Source organism: Pipra filicauda, unplaced genomic scaffold (genome assembly GCF_003945595.2).
Source record: "Pipra filicauda isolate LSUMZ 115617 unplaced genomic scaffold, ASM394559v2 scaffold44_size3831614_pilon, whole genome shotgun sequence".
Lineage (NCBI taxonomy): Eukaryota > Metazoa > Chordata > Aves > Passeriformes > Pipridae > Pipra > Pipra filicauda.
Window position 1 is genome coordinate 1444451 of NW_024104587.1, and position 23561 is coordinate 1468011.

The window sequence follows — 23561 nt, forward strand, 5'->3', positions numbered from 1 at the left end:
AAGGACAGGCAGGGTGGCCCACGTGGCAGCGGCACCGCGACGCACGACACCTTCTGCCGGTCCTTTTAAATGACCGCTTAATTTTTGCAGGGCCTCCCTTCCCCTTTGCAAAAGGACAACTACAACTGTATGAAATTAGGGCGCCTGGGGCAGGGGGGTGGGTGACACCTGGAAGGAGATACCGGAGAGACCAACGCGGGGGCACAACCTGCGTGAAGAACCTCCGTTCCCATCGCCGCGCGGGAGCATCCCCGCTCCCTCCGCTCGCGGCTGCGGGTCCGGAGGGCACTCGGGGCTGGGGGGGAGGTCGCTGCGGCCGCTTCCCCCGCGGTGACAAGAACCGGCGGATCCCGGGACGGGGCCGCCCCGCCCGCCTCCGCGGAGCCTCCGCGGAGCCTCCGCCAGCCCCATCCACATCCCCATCCCCGCGCGTTCCCCGCCCCTCGCCGGCGGGGGCGCGGATCCGGCCTGCGCGGGGCCGGCGGAGAGAGCGAGCGCGGCCGGGCGAGGGGAGGAGAGAAGCGAGGAGGAGGCGGCGGCGGAGGCGGCGGCGAGCTGGCCATGGCAGCAGCAGCCCGCGGGCGGAGAGGCAGCCGCCGCGGGCTACCGCTGTGATTGGCACCCCGAGGAGGAGGAGGAGGAGGAGGAAGGCGCGGAGCAGCCGCGGGGCCCGCCATCCCGCGGCGGCGGAGCGGCGGCACCCGGGAGGATGCCGGGGAAGCGGGGCTCGGCGGGCGGCGGCGGCACCGAGCTCCCGGGGGCCGGCGCGCCGCGGCAGCGCAGGCGGCGGAGGAAGGTCTCCTGCTTCTCCAGCATCCAGCTCTTCCTGGTGTCCGAGTGCGCCCTGATGCTGGCCCAGGGCACGGTGGGAGCCTACCTGGTGAGTGCGGCCGGCCCGCAGCCCCCCGCCCCGGCGGGGCTGAGCCGCGGGCGGGGGTGCGCGGCGGAGCGCGGGGGAAGTTTGGCCGGGGCGGCTCGGCGGGGCAGCCCCCCAGCCCGGAGGGGTCACGGCAGCTCGGCGTTTGGCGGCTGAAATGACTCAGCAGTGCCCAGGGGTCACCCACCCGCTGCCTCCCAACTTCTGCGGCCGGTCCCCGGGACTCCCGAGCGCCCGGAGCGCGGCGGGCGGGCTGGCACTGCTGCGGGCTCCCCGGCCGGCCGGGCACTCCGGTCCGGTGCCAGCCTTCCTGCTTCACAGTGAATAAATACCAAGAAATTCTAGCGGGGCATTTACTTCGTGCCTCCCGCCTTACCCGGTTTTGCTCATCCTCTCAAGTGATGCAGCGGTGCTGAGCGCAGCAGCCCCGCCAGTCCCGGTGTTGGGTACAGAACAGCCAAAATAAGACTTCAGTGCTAAATCTGCATAGTGAGATGTGGTGTCAGAGGCAGAAGTATAGTAGAAGAGTTGGGAAGATGTCCATACGGCCGTGCTTGTGCCTTGGAGCATACAGCCTGTGGAAATGTTCTGCTTCCAGCAGATGTAAGTGTATAGTTGATTTAAATTTCTCAAAATAGATTGCTGGATTTGAGAATTATAGTTTCCATGGAAAAGAAATATATGCATAATCTCTGAGGCTTTTTGAGGCCATACACATAATATATTCTACAGTAAGTGTAAGATCTCTGCATTCGGTACTTGCATTCAGTATTTAGCATTGCTCCTCTCACATACTCAAACTACTTATGCAAATTTGTACTGAACGTGATCTATAATTTTTCAAGGTATGTGACTAAACTAACCATGGTTAATATTCCCCATTAATATGAAACGGAAATTAGAATTCATCTCCATATAAAAAAACATAAGTTTAGTTTGGAACATATTTGTAATTCCAAAGGAAACTACATCTGATCTGATGAGATAAATTTAGCAGTTCTATACCCTACATGAGTATAGGTGGGTATAACTTAATTTGTAGGAGCCTGACAGGAACATGCCTCTTTTACGTGAGTAATACCTTAGTAAGTAAGTACATTGTTTCCAATGGGCTGCTTGCAAAATGAGCTGTCAGTGTGGATGAGTGTGGGGTAATCCGTCCTCAAAGTAATAGCCAGGGAAGAGCCCACGGGTGATGTCACCCAGTGGGCACCAGTGTGCTGGAAATGTATGGATCTGCCAGAGGACTGTATGTTGGCACATTTCACTACAGTGTCTGATCAGCAGCAATAGTCCCTAGTGTGGCATTTTCCTCAAACTCCTTTGCATTGCTCTCTCCTCATCGGTTTAGCATTTCTTTTCCTATTTTCCCCAACTCTTGGTGCGTGCTTTGTACCAGAGTAGAGCACTCGCTCCCTCTCACTCCTTTGGAGTGTTTCACGCACCCCAGCCCCACAGGCTGGAAATGACCACTGCCATCACGATTCCTGTACCCTCCCTCCTCCGAGGGATGAAACTCAGCTGAGGTGCTGCTGTCTCTACTCTCAGCCCTTCTCCATGTCTGTATCCTGAGCGGCATGACAGCAATGCCCTGTGGCCAGCCAGATCCACAGGCAGTAACAGACAACTGGTCAGTGGAGGGGAGGGAAGAAGAAAAGCAAACTAAAAACAATCCCCAGCATGCATAAGCAGTGGCCCAGCTGCACTGGGCAAGTGTTCCTCTGTTCCCTGTATAATTTATCTGCCATCATTGCAAATACCATGCAGCTCTTCATATAATGAACACATGCAAATGTGGAATTATCTTTGGAGGGTACATGTGCGCTTTAAGCGAGCCTGGCCAGTGCTGTGCTTACAGGTGCTGCAGGAGAGTGAGAGCAGGAGCAGGAAAGATGCTCGGTGGAAAGTGTGGAGGACATAATCGTTTTTGCAGACGGAGTGTCCCATGAGGCCAAGTGCTGTTCTCAGGTGCTGTCATGGGGTGAAATCAGTGGAGGCACTGCAGAGTTGCTCAGGTGTAACTGCAGGTGGATATTCATTTACTCAGGCTCCTGGGATGAGTGGGGATTGGCTGTGGTCTCCCAGGCTGCTCCCCAAGGGACAAATTAGTGGGCGAGACAAAGCGGAGAGCAAACAGACAGGCAGACAAATAGGGAGATGCTGTGTAGGACAGGCACAGTGTGTAGTTCTGGGCAATTGAATAAACTACTAATTTTAGCCTGTCAGCAGTGAAGGAGTACTGTATTCATACTTCTGCTTTCCTTGGCCACAGTTGTGACTTTCCCTAGTTATTTGTAACTCAGGAAGAGAAACCTTTTTTTGCCTTATACGGCGACAAGTTGGTTTCCTCAGTTATTGTCTGCCTTGTTCTGCACAGGGAGACCATGAGGGCAAAAACTCAGCTTGTTAAGAAAACAAGGCAGAGGCTTGGCTTCTCAGGAGTGATTGAAGAGCTCAGTTTGGATTGGGCTTGGCTTTCATGTCAGTACATTTAGAAGTGGATGTTGCTATTTCTTTTTAGAGATGTAAAAACCCTTCCTTTTTCTGTGTTCACTGTACAATAAACCAGCAGCGCCCACTTGAATGTATGTACAAAGTATACATTCATTCATTATGTGGTTTTGAAGCAAAGATCATTCACTTTTATTCGTTCATAAAACATTGTGCTTGCCAACAGGGCTTTATAAATAATAAATGCTGATAAAAATCTATATAAAGTCCAATTCTTTTCCCACAGAACTCAGCAGTGAAAATACCCCAGGACGCCAACAGTGGATGTCTGTGGTGAAGTGGTACAGTGCCTCTGAGGTTCTTCATGTGAAGTTTTAGGGAGTATTTGATCAATGTCACGTTCCAAAATATTTGTCTATTATTATTCTTGCTGTTTGCAAAATGCACATGTTCCAAAATTACTTGGTGCCATATCCTGCATAGTTTATGCAAATACAAGCCTGTGCCGCTGCCTTAATTTCTGGGGCTGCTGAATACACCCTATTATTTGCATATTCTTGTAAGGTTTTGTGTATGCATTTATTTGGCTTCATCTAATTACTTCTTCGCGCTTTTGGAAACTTGAATTTCCCAGCAACTGCAGTGGCAGTGGGGAAACTGCTGCTTGTAGTCTGCAGGCATTCCTGCTGCAGAAGTTACTCAGGGTTTTCGCAGCAACTTTTTAAAGCCCAGCTGATTTCCCCCCGCGGTTGCTCTCCCGCAGCGTTGGGCAGTGGATTAAAGGGCTGAGCGTTGTTGGTGCAGATGGCACCAGGAGGGAAAGGCTGGAACCTCCGCTCTCCAGCCTGAGCCTTGTGCCTTTCGGGTGAATGCAGCAGTGTGATCAGTCATGCTGGCCATGCAGCGATGAGGATTTTGATAAGGCTGATTCACATACCTTGGCAACACTTCCCTCCCTGTCCTTCCCCCTCCCCCCGCCATGAATTCCTACGTGCACTATATTTTGGAATATTTTCACTGGTAATAACGTTCCAAGTGCTTCTGACGGTTTATCACTGAGGCATTTCATCACCCTGCCAGTCAAATCTTTTGCCTGGCCAGTGGTGAAATCATTGCTTGAGCAGAAGGTGAAGAGCTCTCGTTTGACAGCCACAGTTTGTGGAGCAGGAGCACAATTTAATTTCCCTCCCTAGCCTTTAGCCTCGACTCGCTCCGGTTCAAACTGACCTACTTGCAAGCATCCAACATCTGCCAAAGTCATGGGCTCCTTTAGATAAAGGGCATGCATATGGGAAGTGTGTTGGGAACCAGTTCTGTGGTGTGCTCTGCGGAGCTGTTTTTACAGAGCTTTACTGAGCTGTCTCTGTTTGCTGCAGCTTTGAATGCAGCTATTCATGTGTTTTATCAAGTGATAGAGGATGACTGGCCTGAGCATGGGATGGAAAGGAAAATAATTGGTCCGTCCCAAGGAGGGTGCATTGGTGTTTGCGTGGGAATGAATGCCAAATTGTTTCTTGTTTTGCTGAATGAAAACTTTTGTGCTACACTTAATTTCCCAGGGAGAGCTTTGCCTGTGCAGCAGTGTTTCACTGCAGCTTGCAAAAGCCTTCTTAACATGTCTGCAGTAAAATAGTGCTGTGTGAATCCAGGTGAGAGTGTGTGTGAGAGACAAGCTCCTTCTGTGCAATTTTATTGCCGCTGGGGTTTGGGATATTAATGAAAATCTTGACATTCCATCTTCAGGAAAAAAAAGTATGAAAGATAAATACAGAAGTTAATCATCAAAGGGTTCCTGGTGGAACAAACAGAAATAGGGGTCCTGTGTGAGGAACACCAGGGAACTGAGGGGTTAAGAGCAGAATTTGCCTCTTGGATTTTTAAACTGTATTGGTGCTCAAGCCCTTCCCCTCTCATGTTAAATTTGACAAATGCAAATACTGTGCTCCTGTTGTACAGACCTGGTCAAACACTCTTTGAAGTCAGTGGTGAGGTCTGTGTGGAGGACATCCTTAAAGACAGTTTTTGGAAATACTGCAGTGCTTCAGAGCTTTCTGTTGTGCTTGGTGCTGCACAATAGAATTTTCCCCTGAGTTTTCACAGACTGAGTTGAGTGGGTGAGAGAAGTGTCGCAGGTGGGGAAACTGAGGCAGAGATTAAGAGCTTGATTCTGTTGCTGAAGCTAATGATAAAGCTTTTGCTTGGTTGACAGTATGTTGGTTTTGCTTGGTTGACTGAATGTCTTAGGCATGGGCAGACTTAACTGCAAGAGCAGTTTTTTCCATTTAATTTATTATTGTTTTTAATAAAGTGTTTGTTTTCCTAGAATGAGAATCAGCTTTAAAATACTGCTGTCTTTTTTCTTCTCACCATTCTCAGCAGTGCTGAGTAATAAATTAGCTGTAATGTTCATAATTTATTTGTCACTGAGGTATTTAAGGGGCAAAAAAACCCCCATGGAGTGAAAATAAATGTTTTAGTGGGGATGAAGATTGCCAAGCATTGGCTGGTTATTGCTTACCGTTCATTTTCCCTCAATATATCTATGCTGGCAACGTTATTTCTGGAAAGTTGTTTCTAGTATGCCTTTCCCATTAGAGAATATTGTCTATTCTGCAGCTGAGTTGCACAGAAAGTTATTCTAAACTTGCTCTTTTGACTACATTCATATTTCTTTTCTAAGAAGCCTTTTGATGTTTTTTGGGTCTCTGACTGCAGAGTGGAGAAGAAACTAGAGCCAGCTATGGGTTCTGATGCCTTCAGACTCCTGTGGGGCCTGGGTTGGGAGTGTGGCATGGACATATTAACACAAAAACTTTTTTATACGTTAGTAGAAACAAATTCCAGTCCAGGTATAGGTCGTATCTCTGAGTGTCAAGAAAACTTGTGAGTAACTGGAATTTATTTATACTTTGGTTTAAAGGTTTTTTTATCTACTACTAATAGATGAAATGGTGTAGAGATAACATGTTTATCTCTTACACTCTGTACTGTGTGCAATTTGCAGCTTACAATCTGACGTCTTCTTGGTTAAAGGCATTTAAGGGCAAAATGCACTTGATGTCTAAGCGTGGACTCACTGATTTTAGTGTTTGAATTTTTTATTATTTTTAGCAGAACATTTGGCACTTCTTCCTTTTCTGTAAGGGCCAAGTGATGTTTGTAAGCCTTGAAAGAAAGAGCGGCCTGTTAGAAATGTTATGATCTGTCGTAAAACCAATGTCTCATTTCTTTTGGCCAGCCTTCACTTTCAAAATCCCTTTAGCACTTGCAGGGTGCCTCTGTGAAAGCCAGTTCTCTGGGTTTTAATGGCCTGCAGTATTCCTGCAACTGAGGTTTAAAGGGATCTTGAATTAGAGCAGAGAATGCACTGGACTGAAGGGCTGTCTTGTTCTTGCTTAGGAGCTTCATGCAATGTGACTCTTTAAGTGGTCTTGTAGCCCCTGTCCCACAGAGGACTTAGTGGAACTGTGATCCCTCCCCTTCTCTGCAAGGGAGAGCAGATATTCCCTGTTTCCCAGAAAGGGATGTCTCTCAGGTTTCACAGACTTTCTTTTCCTTTCAGGATATTGCAAAGGACCAAAAGCCAGCTTCTGTCCTGCTACAGCAGTGTAAATTTATTGCTTCAAAAGAGTTATTCTGCAATTCATCAAAATGAATTTGTCCTCTGTGTATAATAATCCCTACTTGTAGACTCCTTGGTCTCCAGCTATTCCTTCACAGTATTAAGATCAAACAATGGCATACTATTTAGTGGGGGAGGTTGCAGCTTGGCTGAATTAGTATAGCTTTGTCTTTTGATCAACACCAGATGAAGCTACAAGTGATATATTTTAAGCATCATCCAAGGAAGTTTAAATAAACGTGATAGTACGTTGTGTTCTAACTCGTTTAAGTGCTCCAGTGAAGTTTGGAAGACTTAATTTTTCCTAATGCATAGAAAAGTGGGCCACTGATTTTGATTTACAAGGTTTCATTATAGCTCTGCAGCAAAAAAACAGGACTAGAACCCCAAGAGTCCCTTCTCCAGGTCACCTTGGAACAACCACTAGACTCTTGTCTCTTTGTAGATACACACTGCAAAGCAAGTAGCAGTGCCTGCTCCACTGAGAAAAGATTTCACACTGCCACATTCCATACACCATCAATATGACCAATAGCGATCACAGGCTGTTCAGGGAGTTCCTGGGGTATCTGGCACTTCTTCCCATCAGTGCTGAGAGGGCTCTGCCCTGTTATGGGAAGCAGTGTATAGTCCTTACAGGGATGGTCCCTGCATCAAGATGTTTCAGTTTGAGTGGATGGATCAAAGCGTAGCGAAAAGGAACCGTTCCTTTTTCCCAGATTTTAAGTGGGGATGCAGTTGTAATTATATAGAGGTGAAGATCTACAGCACAGGTCTGGATCCGCCCCTCCTCACTTAGCAAATCTAGGAAACACATCAGAACTAAACCCAGATTTTTCTAAGCTCTCTTTCTTTTTTTCCCCCAGCTATATTCAGGATGTGATGAGCTTCTGCATTTTGCTACGTGAATATTCCTTGCTGAAGTGAGGCAGGCAGGCAGGCAGCCCCCTCCTGCTGTTGCACAGTGCCCATTGCACTGAAGATCTTTTACTGGGCTTGTGTTGCAGCAGTGCCCGGACACAGTAATTTTAGATGACTGTTTGCAGCATAAAAGCAAAATATTTATTTCAGGTTTGCTTGAATATTTATTGTCATTGTTATTTTAAATAAGAAAAGCAATTTGCTTTGGTTTTTGTGTTTCCTCTCTGTTGCCTCTTGCTTCATAGTAGCCTTTCTCCTCACCAAGCAACCAGCTCATTTCCCTGTATTTTTTTAACGTCTTTTTGGTGTCTGCAGGATGATTTTTGCATGTTTGCAAGCCCAGTGACTTTTAGATAAGTGGTTGTGAGGGCCAGTGTGGAAGCAAAGAAGTTGTTATTCCATGCTACATCTGTTTCCTGTGCAAGGATTGCTGGAATTGTCTTAATTTTAATATTGAAGTGTCCTTTTAAAACACTTGCCATGCTGTTTACCTGTAGAATTCATAATGCCTTAGTTTACTGAAAGTGGAAAGACTTAAAATTCAGTTTTATGGCGATGTGAAGTTTTGCAATATGACAGTGAAGTTTTTGTCAGAACCTGGATAATTCAGTTGTATTGAGGTCTTCATGACTCACCCAGTTTCTTAAGCAATTATGGCAGATTTGCTTTCAAGTGTTTTTTGCTGCTTTGATGTTTGCATCTGAATCTAACATTTTCTTTAGTTGTTTTTATAAAAAGGCAACTACAAACTCTGGCATAAAGAAACTGAAAGAAAGCTTGGCTGTTGAGAAGAGGTGTGGGTGTGGAAGAATACATAAACCTTTCAGAAATGTTTCACTTGTCACTTTTAAAGATGTGTAGTGGTATATTTGTGGTATTTATTTATTTTTTTGTCCCTCACTAAAAGGTTTTTGGCTGAATTGAAATCAGCATTGGGTTTGGGTCAATGTAGAAGAAACAGCCTTGAAGTGTATGTTGTATATGTGTATTTTAGGGTGATATGTAACATTTTAATACCTGAAGAATTGCATGAAACAACATGGAATTGCTTTACAGTTGAGGTGACAAGTAGTGGTGTTCCCTGCATTCCTAAAACAGAGGAATTATTCTGTGAATTTATGTAAGAGGAAAAATAAGTACTTTTCCTGGAGTCTTCTTAGAACCTGTATTAGATGGAGCTCTGCATGCTCTCAGCTGGCAGGGAGCATGTACCTTCAAAACAGGATGGCCAGAGGATAGAAGTGATGGATGTGTTTGCCACAGCAGGACAGAGTTCTGAATTTTCTGTAGTTTCAGATTTATTTCATCCCTTTAATTCTCCAAAGGAATAACAGGGAGTGAGAAAACACCGTAACTTCATAGGTTTGCAACCTGTCGTGTTAAACAATGAATGGTATTTGTTTTCTCCGGTAAAACTTCAACAGGAAGAGCTGCAGAGAAGGTTGTTTGGAGTTCTTGTTTTTATTTCTGAAAAGGAGGATGTGAAATAATTGCTACCTCTTTCCACTTCTCAGCTTCGTGCAAACATAGAGCAGAGTTGCTTGGGAGCATTATGTTGCTGGAGCGTGGACCAAACCTCACACTTTGGCTTGGAGGGAATCTCTGGGAGGCTGCAGGAGGACTGGCATGTGCCTTTCTTGGGACAGTAGCTGGGCAAGTCCCCTGCACCTCTGAAAAATATCAGGCCTGTGTGTACACATGTGCATGCCTACACTGAGAAATGTCAAGCGAGAAGAGGGGAAGCATTTGGAGCTTTCTGAAAGAGAAGCTAAAATACTGACTGAAAGAAAATGATTTTGAAAAACATGAAGGAGAAATGTCCCCAGTGGTGTCCTGCTGCTTGTTGTGTCATGCTCATAACTTTCATCTGCTGGAAACATGCTTACTTCTCATCCTGACATGGTCTCTGTTGCATGATGTATTGAGGTGCCAAATTAGGGGTTGATCGGTTTTTTTCCCTGTAATTGGGAAACAACAGAAAATACCAGTATGTAACTAGGTTTTGATTTTTAAAGAGGAATAACTTGTGGTTAGACTTCAAGTTTTTCAGTCCTACAGCTTGCTTCTCCTTGTCTCTCTGAGCTGCAGGAAGAGCTGTAATTGTCGTGGTTTAGTATACCTATTTTCTCCAAGTTATTCTTCAAGCTTTAACTCTTCTTCTAAAGAGTATCCACCTTGCTTGGGGAGGTATGGTGGGTTAACCTTGGTCTGCATCCAGACGCCCACCCAGCTGCTTTCTCACTCCTTCCTCAACAGGGTGGGGGCAGAAAATGAGGTGAAAAGGCTTGTGGGTTTAGATAAAGACTAGCAATTACTGTCAGAGGTAAAACAGACTTGACCGAGGAAAATGAATTTTTATTGCCAGTTAGAATAGATTTGGATGTTTAAAACAAAGCCAAAAATTAAAACAGCACCTTCTCCACATCCCACCCCTTTTTCTTAGGCTCCCTAAGAGTATGTCTCTATTGGATCCTCACTGTGCTCTGCTGGGAGAGCATCCACCCTCACCATGAGCTAAAGTAAATCATTAATCATGTTTGAGCACTGACATGCTCTTTGCAGAAACGTCAGCTGGCATTGGTTAAATAGTTTTCCCTGTGCTTGGGTCCTGTCTGCACTTCATGATCAGTCACTGGTTTTTGTGGTGTCCCATTGCACAGCAAGGTTCAGCCCAAGGAGAAACATGTGTCTGTGTGACTCAAACATGGTGGTATTTTCTGTCCCGCATGCATTGTCTTTAAAATTTGATTTTTGTGGTAATTAACCTTCCCCATAGCCTGTGCCAAGTGCTGTGGTTTGTGATGGACAGAGAAAGCGTTGGACGTATGTGCCCTTTATGGGAAATAGTGGGCAGCATTTTTAGGGCTTACCAGCAAAAGAAAACTGTGTTTTTTGTGTTTGTCTTGTCCAACGTACAGAGCCGAGAGCTCTTAATTACAATGGGCCTTTCAGGCTCTGCATGAGATGCACACTTTGTTTCCTGCTGCCTATGTCTAGTTATAATGCAGGTCCTTATGTCTGAAGTCAGTGCAGCTGCTGGCTGAGGAACAGGAGCTTCAGCTGAAGGGATGCCTTGTCTAGGGGTGCTTGTTTGCGAAGGGTGGTGATGACAGTTTGGGTGTTCCTGTAGATGGTCTCATCCAAGGTGCTCAGTGCAGTGAATTCCCACTGAGCTCAGTTGTGTTCCTGCAGGAATCTGCTGTGTCTTTTGTTCTCCAGCTTTGATCCAAAGAGTGGTTCTTTGACCTTAAATTTGTATTTTTGTTATCAAAAGATGATGCCAAAACCACGTGGCTGCTTGAGCCCTTAGGTCACAGTGCTATGATGGAAGTCTAAGTTGGGTTTTGTTTTCTGTTGTCTGTCTACAATCTGGGATATCTAATACTATTAAAAATTGTAAATCAGGGGAGCTGCTTTGGGTTACTGAAAAGCTTTCTCGTAGTCTTTGGGATTGAAACCTGCCAACTTCAGAGAACTCAAGAGCAAAGGCTGAAAGTATTCAAGTATTCCATGGAGGTAGATAATCTGTTCACTTCCATGAGTTAATTTGCTCAATGGAGGCCACTTCTGCATTGACAAATCACTCTGAATGAATGGATTCCAAAATCAGCTTGGGAGTTATTTGATGGCTATTGAAGCTAAGCCACACTAGCAAACCATGTGCTAGAGGCACAGCTTTGTGGTATTGCTGTGTCATTTGGCACAACTGCACCAGCTTTCTCAGGTGCTGGCCCTGTACAGAAGTTCAGTGTTTTCCATGGATTATGATGCATCAAGGTTGCTGTGTTGCACTTAATCTCAGTTCTCACTCTTTCTTACCAAGAAGACAGAAGTTCCAAACTTATTGCTGTTTCTTGTGGAAGCATTTGAGGCTTATGGTGTAGCCTCTTGTAGCTGAGATGGCATTTATTGATTTGAATCATTCAGCTTAATTCAATGCTGGACAAGCTTTTTGCCAGATTTTTTTTTTCTTATTTAAATAGATCCCTAATGAATTACTGTAGTTGTATATAATGACTCATGGGAAATACTGGATGCAGCCTCTAGAATGAGTTCTGTGTGTTTTCAAATTGCAAACTTTTGAAGTATATCTCTGAACAGTGCTCAAGGTCCCTTGTTAATAGACTGCATCTTTGGTATTTTGTGGGCAGGTATCCAGTGAGCAATGGATTAGCAGGGTAATCCGGATGCACAGTTCTCTCTGGGATTCAGTGTAAGGTTGTATGGTCTCATGTCTGGAAGATTCTTTCCAGACTCTCCTGTAATGTTCCAGCTCAATACTTCTGTATCCCCATCTTCAAAATTACTTGCTTTGGGGGAGTGGTTGGCCAAAATGAACAAAACGTTCTGCAAATGGCTTGTGGCAAAGTGTGATCTTCTGGTTTAGCTAACCAGGCCTTTTGACATGAATGGAGTGTGTCTGGTTACTCCAATACTTGTACTTAAGTACTGATGTTACTGTCGAACTTGATCAAATCTTTATGGATTTGTGTTAGGCATCACACTGAGGCTTCAAGGTATGGAATCCTTGAGTTTGCACAGATATTTGCTACACTGGAAGTGCAATTGAAGCTAAAATGACCTTTGCTTTCTCCTTTATTCGCCCCCTATGGAGCACAGTGTATAGATTCAGACACTTCCAATTTGATTCTCAGCATCCTGATTGCGCTCAGAACTCTTGGTATCCAGACAGCGTCACAAAATATTAGGTTCATGGAGTGTTTCCAGGAGTCTGTGTCACTGTGTATTTCCCTGACCTCTCCCTTGCCCCTGCTGCTCAAGCAAGTGAGAGATGAAATGCTGGGGGAAGAGCAATTTGATTCCTCTGAGCCAACACTGACGAGGCAAGTTCTGTTGATGGTGGCATCTTGGCAGGAACAGAGGAACTTTCCTGCCACATGTGGGTAATGTTTCTAAGCCAAACTCTTACTTTGCAGCTGGCTGTCCAGACCTGTCATGTCCAAACTGGCTCCCTTTATCAGTCAAGACTAATATTCGTGCCCAGAGAAATCTAGTTTTATTTGCATTTGGACGCAGCGACAAGTGGCTGACTTGGGAGAGGATGGCTTAGCCCATGGGGTAATGATTGTTGGCTGAGGAACAACTACTATTTGTATTTTCTGGTGAAGATGCAGATCAGGTTCATTTCCTGGCTTTGTTGTGGACATCTCCAGGCCTTCTTTGGGCTTTTTCTCCCTATCAGCAAAATGCTAGCTGTGGTATTGTCTGGTTCCATGGCATCCTGTGGCATCCTGTGGTCTAGGATTATGAGCACTGAGCTGCTCCAGTGATGGTAACTGGAATGAAAGAGGTACCCAGGCTTGGACCCTGAACCAGATCTCTATCAGTTATTATAATAAGCTGAACTAAATTAATTAATGGGATGGTAATTTTGTGTTATCCTAGCTGTGATTATGCTTCCTATGATGCAGCCTCATTGACAGCTGAATGGTATCCCTTCTTCCTTCACATCTGCCTCAAACCTCAGGGTTGAAAAATTTAGCCCTTTGCTGTTTGACGCTTCACTGGAAAAGACTACTTGGGACTGCTTCACTTGCTCTTTGGTAGTGATGGATTTTAAAAGAGCCTAAAGGTGTTATTTTTAAAGATGCTTTCTGAGCAATACTCTCATTGACGGAAGTGACTTACTCTAAGTGTCTCTTTGTAAATGGGAGTCTTGTTCCAAAGCCACTAAAGTGCTTTTTAAAAATCTCCTTCCCTATTACTGACTGCAGTGGACTGCTTTAGTGGTGTCTAGCTTCCTTCAAAGCAGGGCAAAATTAGAGTCTTAAATGTTGTGTGCCTGGCTAATAAACTGTATTGTAATTAGTACCTTGGGGAGGCAGGAACCAGGGAAAAGCCAAGTATAAAGAGAATTAACTTCATGTAGAAGCTGTCTGCAAAGGATGAGTGAAGAACTGGAAGGAGATGAAAAAACAGAATTTGAAATGGCTGCGGAGGTTGAGAGAAACCAGACTGGGAAAAGTACAAGGAGAGAAGAGAGAGTGCTCATGTTGGTTGCAGTAACCATTGGTTGGCAAATGCCTCTGGCTTTGTGTTGAACATTGAATGCAAAACCATTCCCTGACTGCTGGATTCCTCCTAGAATTTGATGTGCCCCTGCCATAGGAGCAGTGGAACCCCTATGGGAACCCCTCTCCTGTTGTGCTTTTGCTCACGTCAGACTCTGGTAGGTAAGTGGAAGAGGTGGGGACTTCTGTTTTCCTTGCATGTGCTCATTGAAGTTTTGCAGGGTCTGGTGATTCTGCAGTGAATAGATTTAAGATCACCTTCAAGCCCTGACTTGTTTGTTTGCACCATGGCCCCCCTGTGCTCACCTCCCAGCCTGCCCCATTCCTTAGTGGGATGTTTGGCAGCAGCCAGCACACGGCTCCTGTTCGTACCCTTGGCTTTGCACAGAGATGATGTGAAAGGAGGAATGAGTTGTTTGTGAACAGCTTTGTAGGAGGGTGTTACTTAGCAAATAAGCAGGATGACACGGACAGCTCTTGTGTGGGCTGCAGAGTGTGAGGTGGGACTAAGCAAAGCAGCACATGTGGCTTTGGGATAAGCTTGGGGTGTTGCTAGTTAGGTGCTAGAGACCCCAATTCCACCTGCAGAGGTTTACAGTAATTTGCTATTTCTTTTATGAGTTGTTACAAAGTGCTGTGGACTGCCAGTACAGTGTGGCCATTTTGTTGGTTCCCTTTTAAATGGCTTCCTTCCTCCCAAGGTTTACTAAATTAAAGCATTACATATAGTAGTTGAGGAGAAAAGCCTCAAACTTTTCCCTAAGCTGAGTTCCCATTTGCTTTAGCCAGGCATCCTTGCTGCTGGGTAGGGAGTGGAGCAGGAGAGATATCGCAGAGCCAGAGCAGATGAAGAGAAAAGTAGCAGGACTTGTCAGAAAACCTCCTCTCTCAGTATATAGCCTTTATATAATCACCGTTGTCCTCCAACCGTGAAAACTGAATTCAGCTTCCTTCAAAGCATTTATTAATGCTGCCTCAGAGTGTCCTGCCTGTGTCACTTCTGCCCTGGTTCATGCCTGGCAGCTGGGAATGCTTCTGCAACCAGCTCCACAGGCCTCGCTTCTTCATCTGCATTCTGGCATAATTTGGATGCAACCCTTAGCCCCGAGTTCAGATCTTGATCGTAAATTAAGACAACCTGTCAAGCAAAGGGCTTCATGTTTTCTCATCAGGCTTGCATTATGGTTTCTGCTGTGGTAAGTCACTCTGTTTATAGTAGAAAGCCTTCTCTGCAGGCATGGAAGTGTTGAGTTAGGAAGTGTTTTATTAGATAAACAAGCAAACTTGCATTCAGTTGTGGAGGTGGAGAAGTGAGGGTGTTGCAATGTGACAGCTTGGGATCCCGCCTCTCCAGTGGTAGTACTTAGTCCATATGATAGTATATATATCCATATGATAGTATTTTTCCTGTTAAGTGTCTTCCAGAGACATGAGTTTAATTTCCTCCGCTTCACTGGAATCCAGCGTGATGGTGCCCAGTTTGCAGAGTACTGGACCCGTGTGTGAATTTTGCTGCCAGTTCTGTATATGGCCAAGAGTGCTGCAGGAGCAGCATGTTTGAATTACACACAGTTTAAATTCCTCTTCATCTGGCTTTGTACAGCTACTTGCTGGCCACAGGAAAAAAACGAGATCCTTCTCTGAACATGTCAGAGATGCTCCAGCAGCTTTCCCTGGGCTGTTTACTTTGACAGAGCTGAGTGGCTGCCCCTGCTCACCAACCCCTGCTGCTGAGCGCTTATTCCACATGGAATTCTTCATCCTCCAGGTTTGAAATGTGCCGGCAGCACCGTTCTGTGCTATGGTTTTCAAAGCACACAAACACGCAGCTCACAGGGTTGAGGGTTGTACTTCTTTGCACGCTTATGCGTTACTTGGCTGCCAGTGAAAATGACATAACATTTAAAAATAAGTAAGGATTCAAACATCCACTGGCTTCATTGTATGTGTGCTACTCAAGAAAAGTGTAGGCTAGAAATGGATTCTGGTACTGGGTGTTTTTATGTAGATACCTTGTCAGAGACTAAAATACCACCTGCCTTCACACAGTGAGGTGGATGTTGAACAGACTTGGAGGCAGAAAGCTTGCGTGGACACCAAGTCTGCAGATGTGATTATATCGCTGTAGGTTGGGACTTAAAAGGTTAAAAAAAAATGTAGATTTTGGCCATGGTGTGCATCTGTTTCAAAGCAACAGAAAAAACCTTTCAGGTTGTTCTAGGCAGTTCAGTGTGGCCTGGTGCTCTGTACTTGGATCTGCTTTGAGCTGTTGGTGACTCACGCTGACTTTCTGTGATGAATGTGAGGGGGTAGCTGCAAATGACACCCCAGTGATCTTTTTGTTCACACCTTTCTAAATGGGGCAGTGCTCATTCTCTTCCTCAGGGCAGCTGGGAAAGGGGGTCAGTGCACTGTGTCCCTTGCATGATCCTTAGGAAGCAAATGAGGAAGGTATTGACAGTCCCACTGCTGTTTGCTGCAATGAGTGCCTGGATGAGAGGTTAGGTTTTTATGTAGCATAGTTGGTCAGTATGGATCCCAGTTTCACTAGAGTAGTGGAAAATACACATTTAACTTTCAGAGGCGTGTGACGTTTTTCTGTTTTAAGCTATTTTGAAGCTAACTGTGGCTTTGCACTGATGTATCAGCTCCTGACCGAACAGGATATCTTCTACGAGTGTTGAGTACTCTTCGCTTTGTTTGCAACGTGCAGCAGCATGTGGCATAGCTGTGTTTGTGGCATAGCTGTGTTTGTGGCATAGCTGTGTTTGTGGCATAGCTGTGTTTGTGGCATAGCTGTGTTTGTGGCATAGCTGTGTTTGTGGCATAGCTGTGTTTGTGGCATAGCTGTGTTTGTGGCATAGCTGTGAAATCCTGCAAAGGGTTGCCCAAGTGCACTTGATTTGTGCCCTGCGTTGGCTGAGGGCCAGCAGCACAGGTTGCTGTGGCTCCCAAAATGTGGGGAGGAGATGCACAGTGGTTTGCAAGAGACAGCAGAAAAGTTTTCTGTGCAATGCTGGAGAGAAGAGGTTGCCAGAAGCGTATGGTTTGCCTCAGCTGGGAGTGTGATGTGCTGTTTCTCTTGCTGCATGGTGCAAAACTCTTTCTTCTCAGCCCCCTGAAAATCCTAAGTTTGAATGTGTGCTTAATTTGGACTGTGTCAGTAACCTCAGAGCTGGTCACTAGAATATAAAATTAATTTTTCACACCAGTGAGGCAGAGATGCGAGCTGCAAACTCCTCGTGGCAGCAGTACAGTAACTTGCAGATTTTCGAGTGCTGGCCTAGAAACAGCAGAGGCACATGCAGCAACAGCCAAACTAATAACACCCTACTTTCAGCAGTGGTTCAGCTGCAGCATCTATTATCCCTGTCATGTGAATGCAAATTTCTATGCAGAGATGATTTCCAGAACTTGAGCAGAGCCAGCTTGGGTGTGTTCGTATCACCACCCTTTTTTTTTGCTTTTTGCTTTCCCTTATGTTCGTGTGCCCAAAGCCAGCACGGGTGTTGGCACCTGTGGTGAGAGCAAAGTTTAAGTTTCCACTGACTTTACTGGACCAGGAATGTTGTTCAAAGAAACGATCAGCAGCCTGACATGAGAGGTCCCTGGGGCTGGGCAAAAGATATTAAGCTTATTGCCCTGCTCCCCACCATCTGATGGGGGAGGAGTGGGCAAAATGCCAAGGAAACTGTCTGCATTTTAAAAAAGTGATCATCTCAATGCTGGAATTGTAGAGCAGAAAAACATCAGAGCAGAGGATCAGCATCATTCCCTTCGGCTTGAAACCGGAGCCTGGTGGCTGTGTTGTCAGCTGGGAGGGTGGGTGGGAAGGAGGACTGAGCCCATGGGTACCAGCTCTATGGGGAGGAGAGTTTGCCTCCAGCTACAGGATGCCATTTGCTCTGTCCCACGTGGCTGCTGGAAGAGAGGAGGAGGTGACATCTGAAGAAGTGGGTGGAGATGTGTGGAAGCAGTGGTGTTGTTTCTGGCATGGTCACTTTGGCTCTTCAAGGAATCTTGTGTTTCCTGGCTCCGTAATGGAGGCAGTGGGAGATGGTTTGCGTTTGTTTTCCTTTGGGAACATAGTTGCCAGGCAATTATTTTACACCCTGTAGCAGTGCAGACATGTCTCTTCAAGTCCAACCTATTACCACATAACTGAGAAAATGTATTTTACATTAAAAAGAAGCCTTTTAAAATAGCCCTTCAGGCATAAAGTCAATGTGTTTTCTATATATAACCCTGTATTATTAATACAATGAACTTATCTGTAGACTCTGTGGGTGAATATGACTTGATCGTTGGAGATACAAACAATATGATATTCATTTTCAATGCACTGTGTCTCTGTCTCCATAATGGTGCTCCCGGCCTTCAGTTCATTTTTTTAGTGATAAAGTGGAGCAATAGTGTGAAACAGGTCTGTGGATTGTATTTTTGCTGAGCATTAATATAAAATAAACAGCCTATAGAGAAAACAAATTTACCTTGGTTCAGAAATGCCAAGATCTGTAGATTTGGGACAGAGAGGAATGATGAATGTGAGCATGTATTATTGAAATAAGTCCAGAGTGGCATGGTATAAGCTTCTGTGGATTTACTTACAGGATGTACAGTATAAGTTGCTTTGGCTGGAAAATTTTAAGGTGGTGATTGATTTCTTTTTTTTTTTTCCATTTTGATGTGGGTCATTTATCACTGTGTGTGTTATGTGAGATATTTTCCTTTCTCATTCATTGAAGAGTGTTTTTGGGTGGTGATAGGAGGCCCCTTTAGCCTAGGCCTTTTTGAAATTAGTCTCTGAAGTCATCTGATACAAATGCATGTGTGCAGCCTGCTGTGGCTTGGTAAGAAGAGGAGACAGTGCAATCATGGTATAAGTTTTAATTACTTCTTGTTATTGTATGTTACAGTGTGTTCACATAAAGGCAGAAGGCTGAGTTACATGATCTTTCTAGATCCCCAGCCTGCTTTCTGCATGAAAAAGGTGTGCAGGTACCCAAACCAGTTTAGTTTGTGGTGGTCCAGTTGACTGCTCTGGTGTAGAACTAACCTGGAGGGAGGAGCATGAACTTGTGCAGTAACAACAGCTTCACAGTCCTGCTGATGTCTCCAATGCCATAGCTAAATCTAGTGGAGCTGCTCTTAAAAATTAGGTGGGAGATGTCTGGAGTGGGTGAAATGGGAATCATGGAAAAAAGCAGTGAGTCTGGTAGGACTGAGGGCTGTATACGGTGCTGCAGGTGAAGTATTTGCTGATCAGAACCCCACTGACCTGCAGGACAGGCACAAGGACATAAAGGTATCAAGGTACAGCTGTCTTTAGGACAGGTGCATTCCCATAGGAAGCTGTATCTTCAGTGCTGGCCCCATTATTGTGGGTTCTGGCATTTGCCATGATTCCAAGGCTGGCCCTGCCTCTGTCCTCGTGCCTGTTATAGACTTGTCTGGTGCCGTGGGTGGTTTCACACCGCTGACTTCTTGGGCTCAGACCACATGTCTCTGCTGTATCTTGTCTGCATGAGTTCTGCTGGATGTTGTACTGGCTTCCTGGTACCGTTTTGATCTTAGATTAGAAGCTTTTTTTAACTAAATATCCTCTCAATCAATTCTTTCCATCTGTGGCAAAACAGCTGTGTAAGTTGACAGGAGCCGGGAAACAGCAGCTTCACAGCTAATAACGTGTGCTCCCGGTGTTTCCCGCTGTGTTGTAGCAGGAGGTTGTCCATCTGAAGCCGCTGTGCTGCCGCACCACTCCATTCCCTGCATCCCTGCTATTAAACCAGCATCCACAAGGGCTGTGCTCTTGAATGATCAACCTGATCTCAGCACCCAGGGACTCTCTGTAATCCTTACAGCCTTTTCACATGACGTCAGTATGTTACAGGACCTGTGTCATTTGCAACATTTTATGTAACTCTCGATAAAGAGAGTTGGTGTTTGGGAGCAGTGATGGCTGATCTGCTGGGGAGCAGGCTCTTGAAAGGAAATATGGGCAGTACAGTGCTCTTTTATTTCACAGTTACAAGAGCACCAGGAGCATCCCACGTGGAAACTGAAGGTATTTAGTCAGGTTCTACCTCATATGCAGGAAGTCCTATCAGGATGGGGCATAGAGGGTGAGAGAATGATGATAGCCATGGGCAGGTGCTCATTTTGAATAAATGCAGGTAACATCTCTGCTGTGCTAATGCTGATTTTGTAGTTGGTCTTTGTAAGGTCAGAGCCAATGTCATAGTAGAAATTTGAGCTGTGCTCTCTGGGCTGCAGCCACCCTGAATGTAATGCAGTTGTGTTCCTGTTGTTCTCTGGCTAAAAATCTGCATGTTGACAGTTTATTTCCCAGCCCTATTTTTATTTTGGGATTTAGGTGGGGTTTTTTTCCCCTCGCTGTGACTTGTCAGTGTTTTGAGGCTACTCTCCTGATGCTGGTCTCAGCACTTTGTACTCAGATGCTCTTTCTCTCTGGATGCTCAAGGATGGTATAATGGATTTGTTCTTTCACCATACCCTCCTGCTCCTCATAACCCACTTAGTAAAGAGTTGGTACCACCGGGTACCAACCGGGTAGCAGTGCTACAGTCATAAGGAGCAAGCTGGGAAATGCAGTGTGGTCTGGCCAAAAGATTAAGGACAACTCCTAGCTTTCATCAGGAGGGTTGGAGTTTGCTTTGTGTTGTCATCCTCCTCCTCATTTTATTTCAGGCTCTTCACCAAAGTAAAGCAAGAAAGTCCTAGGGGATGGTGAGACTCTTTTTCCCTATTTTGAGTGGTTTAGGTTTTGTAAAAAGGAAAAGAACTACCGAAGTCCCACTGAAATAACAGCGGAATGAGAATTGGGACTCTGGGTTTAGTTCCCAGGTTTGTCACCAATTTACTGTCTCTGTCACTGTGAATTGCACTTAAAAATGGTGCAGTATTTTTATCTGGAATCCAGCTGTCCAGAATCTGACCCTTCTGAGGCCTGGCACCCATGTGTTTCTAAACACTATCCCACTTTCTAGCCACTTATATATATGTATGGTAAAAGCCTAAAATTTGGCAGCCAGGTCAAAATGTGGGAGACATCCAAAGCTAGTTAATACCAGGGAAAATCACTTCTGTTGGCTTTCAGTCTTCCAGCCTAAATTATTCCATCAGAAATTAATTTTGTTTACTGTACTTGTCTCATTAATAGTTGGCTCTCTACCTCAGTTTACACAGCTGTAATGAGTAATCATGAGTTTCCTTTCTAGGTACAGCTCAGAAATGAGCACCACAGACATGATTTTGCATGGTCAGAGTTACATATTCATCTTGGAGAGATTCCCCATTCTGCCAAAATTGGTGTTCATGGGAGCCTAGCTATAACTGAGTTCCTCTAGGGATGTGCTAGAGGTGGTAGCATAAAGGAGGGTTCCTATTGCCAGGGCTTTACATTGCTTAAAGTTTGGTGTTTGCTGTGAGCTGTTCAGGCCAGAAGTCCCACCAGTCTGACTGCACCACCATTAGATCATACCTTGCAGTAAAAGCAGTCCTGTGTTGTGGGTGATAAATCCTTACCCAAAGCAAAGGGTCTGGAACTAGATGATCTTTAAGGTCCCTTTCAAACCAAACCATTCTGTGGTTCTCTGTCAAACGAGTGCCTGGTGGGACTGCCTGAGGCAGTGGGATGTTGTCTGTATCCCTCCTTGGTGTTCCTTGCTTTGAAAATACCAACCCAGTATTTTCTAGCAGTGTCCATCCCCACCTGCTCTGCTCTGCCACGGCTCCCGTGGAGTTGTGGGAGCAGCAATGTCCCTGTTATAGGTGTGAGCTCGAGCACTGCTTGCGTGGCCAAGGTGGCTGGAGTGGAGACAGGCTGTGCTGTGCCCTCGTGCAGAGAACATAATTTTCCCCCGTGAATCACAGAGCTGTTTCATCCCAACAGGGACCTGCACCTGGTGTTGCAGGTGAAGTGGTGATCCCTTCTGCCTTTGACGCGCACATGCTCACTTGGCTTTGGTGTGGGAAGAATTATTGCTCTTGCACTGCCTTCAGTCAGAGGGTTCAATTTTTAGGTTTTTCCTCCTTTCCTTCCTTAGTTCTTGGCTCTGCAGTGGGGGAGGATTGCAGTAGTAGTATAAAATAACAGCCTGTATGAGAAGAAAGCTGAATTTTCAGAAAACATTACAACAGTCCAGTTTTGGAGATCTGACTTGGACACTTAGCACGGTCAGGTTTGGGAGCTCTTGCTTATGCAAAGCAGCAGGAGTGGGTTGTTTCCATTTCCCATTTTGTTGCCAACAGGGCTGTCTTTGTCCAACTGTGCCCTGGTGTACCCTAGCAGAGGCTAACTGCCCCCGGAGAAGAGCTGCTGTCAGAATACTTTAAAGTCGGTCAGACTGGCTCCTGCTTCGTGAGGTTTATCAGCAAAGATTTTCAGTGCCTCCAGTGGGAGGCTATTTTTATTCTATCCAGGGGCTACCTTCTGCTCTGAGGTCTTTTTCACATTTTTTTTGGAATAGAGAAACCTGCCTCTTTTAGGACAACCTTAAATATCTTCATCTTTTCCAGTCTGAAAAACTAGATAGTTTTTTAGTCAAGGTAAAAGTTTTTGGCATTTCTGTGATGTTCAAGATTTCTTTTTTTTTTTTTTTTTACTGTATAAGAGGCACACTGCCATAGACATGAGAATGCCCTGTGTTTTCCCTTGAGCAGGCCTGACGGCAAGTGAAGTACCTAACGGTTCATCCTTCGTGCTCTGATCAGTGCTATGACTGTTGCAAAAAATCCACATTGTGTTTCATTGCACCATGTAATCAAGATTGGAAGAGCTCTCAAGAAATGATCTGGTTCATTTTCCTGCCCTATGGCAAGATCAGTCATACCTGTGTCTTTCCTGACAGATGCTGGTCTCTGTTCTTTTAAAGGCCTCTGCAGCTTCTCCAGGCAGCATGTTTCAGTGCCTCAGAATCCTTACCAGTAAAAGTCTCCCCACCTTGTATTTAACCGGAATCATCTCTATTGCAGTTTAAACTTGTCACTTCTTGTCCTGTCCATTTGAATTCAAAGAACAGGTCATTCCTTTTCGCAGCAATGTTAAATATTTGAAGACTATTCATGTGCTTCTCTCTTCTTAATGTTAAATAACCCGTATTTGTTAAATCATCTCTTCTTCATGGTGGATTTAAATCTTCTATGTAAACCTTAATTGGCCTGTCTTCTCAAAAATACTCTGTGACGATTCCAGTCATTAACTAATCCACAAACAGTTTAAACCCTTTGATCAGCATTTTATTTATATACTTTAGTAGCAGCTTTCTGTGCCAGCCAAACTGCCTATTTTTATGTCACTGTCTCCAGCTGACTTGTGCTGGTGTGCAAACAAAGTATCCACAGGGTTGTCTGTTGCTCCCTAACTGCAATTCCTTCCAAAGGGAAGGTTGAGTACCTGGCATGATGTGAGGCATGGTGTGGTTTGTGCCTTGGTTCTGTGGGACAGCACACTGTGAAGGTTGTGCCTTCAAATAGAAAGCGAGCCCAAAGAAAGGCTAACCAATCATGGAGTCGAGGGTGTCTGCAGCCATCCAAAATATACATTGATGGATGCAGGAATTTGGAAATGGACACGTGCTCAGACAGGTGGTAGGCTGGGAAATGTCACTTGGTATTAGGACCTTCTGATGTGGCTGTA

At 45.3% G+C, this 23561-nt stretch overlaps 1 protein-coding gene across 1 annotated transcript in view; it reads left to right on the forward strand.

Moving 5' to 3' along the window:
* Nucleotides 1-526: 526 nt before the first annotated feature.
* SLCO3A1 (solute carrier organic anion transporter family member 3A1) overlaps nucleotides 527-23561 on the forward strand; it is a 131760-nt gene continuing 108725 nt past the window's right edge. The window contains exon 1 of the mRNA XM_027719878.2: nucleotides 527-880. Within this exon, the coding sequence (XP_027575679.1) occupies nucleotides 710-880 (171 nt within the window). The 5' untranslated portion in view covers nucleotides 527-709. The remainder of the gene's footprint in view (nucleotides 881-23561) is intronic.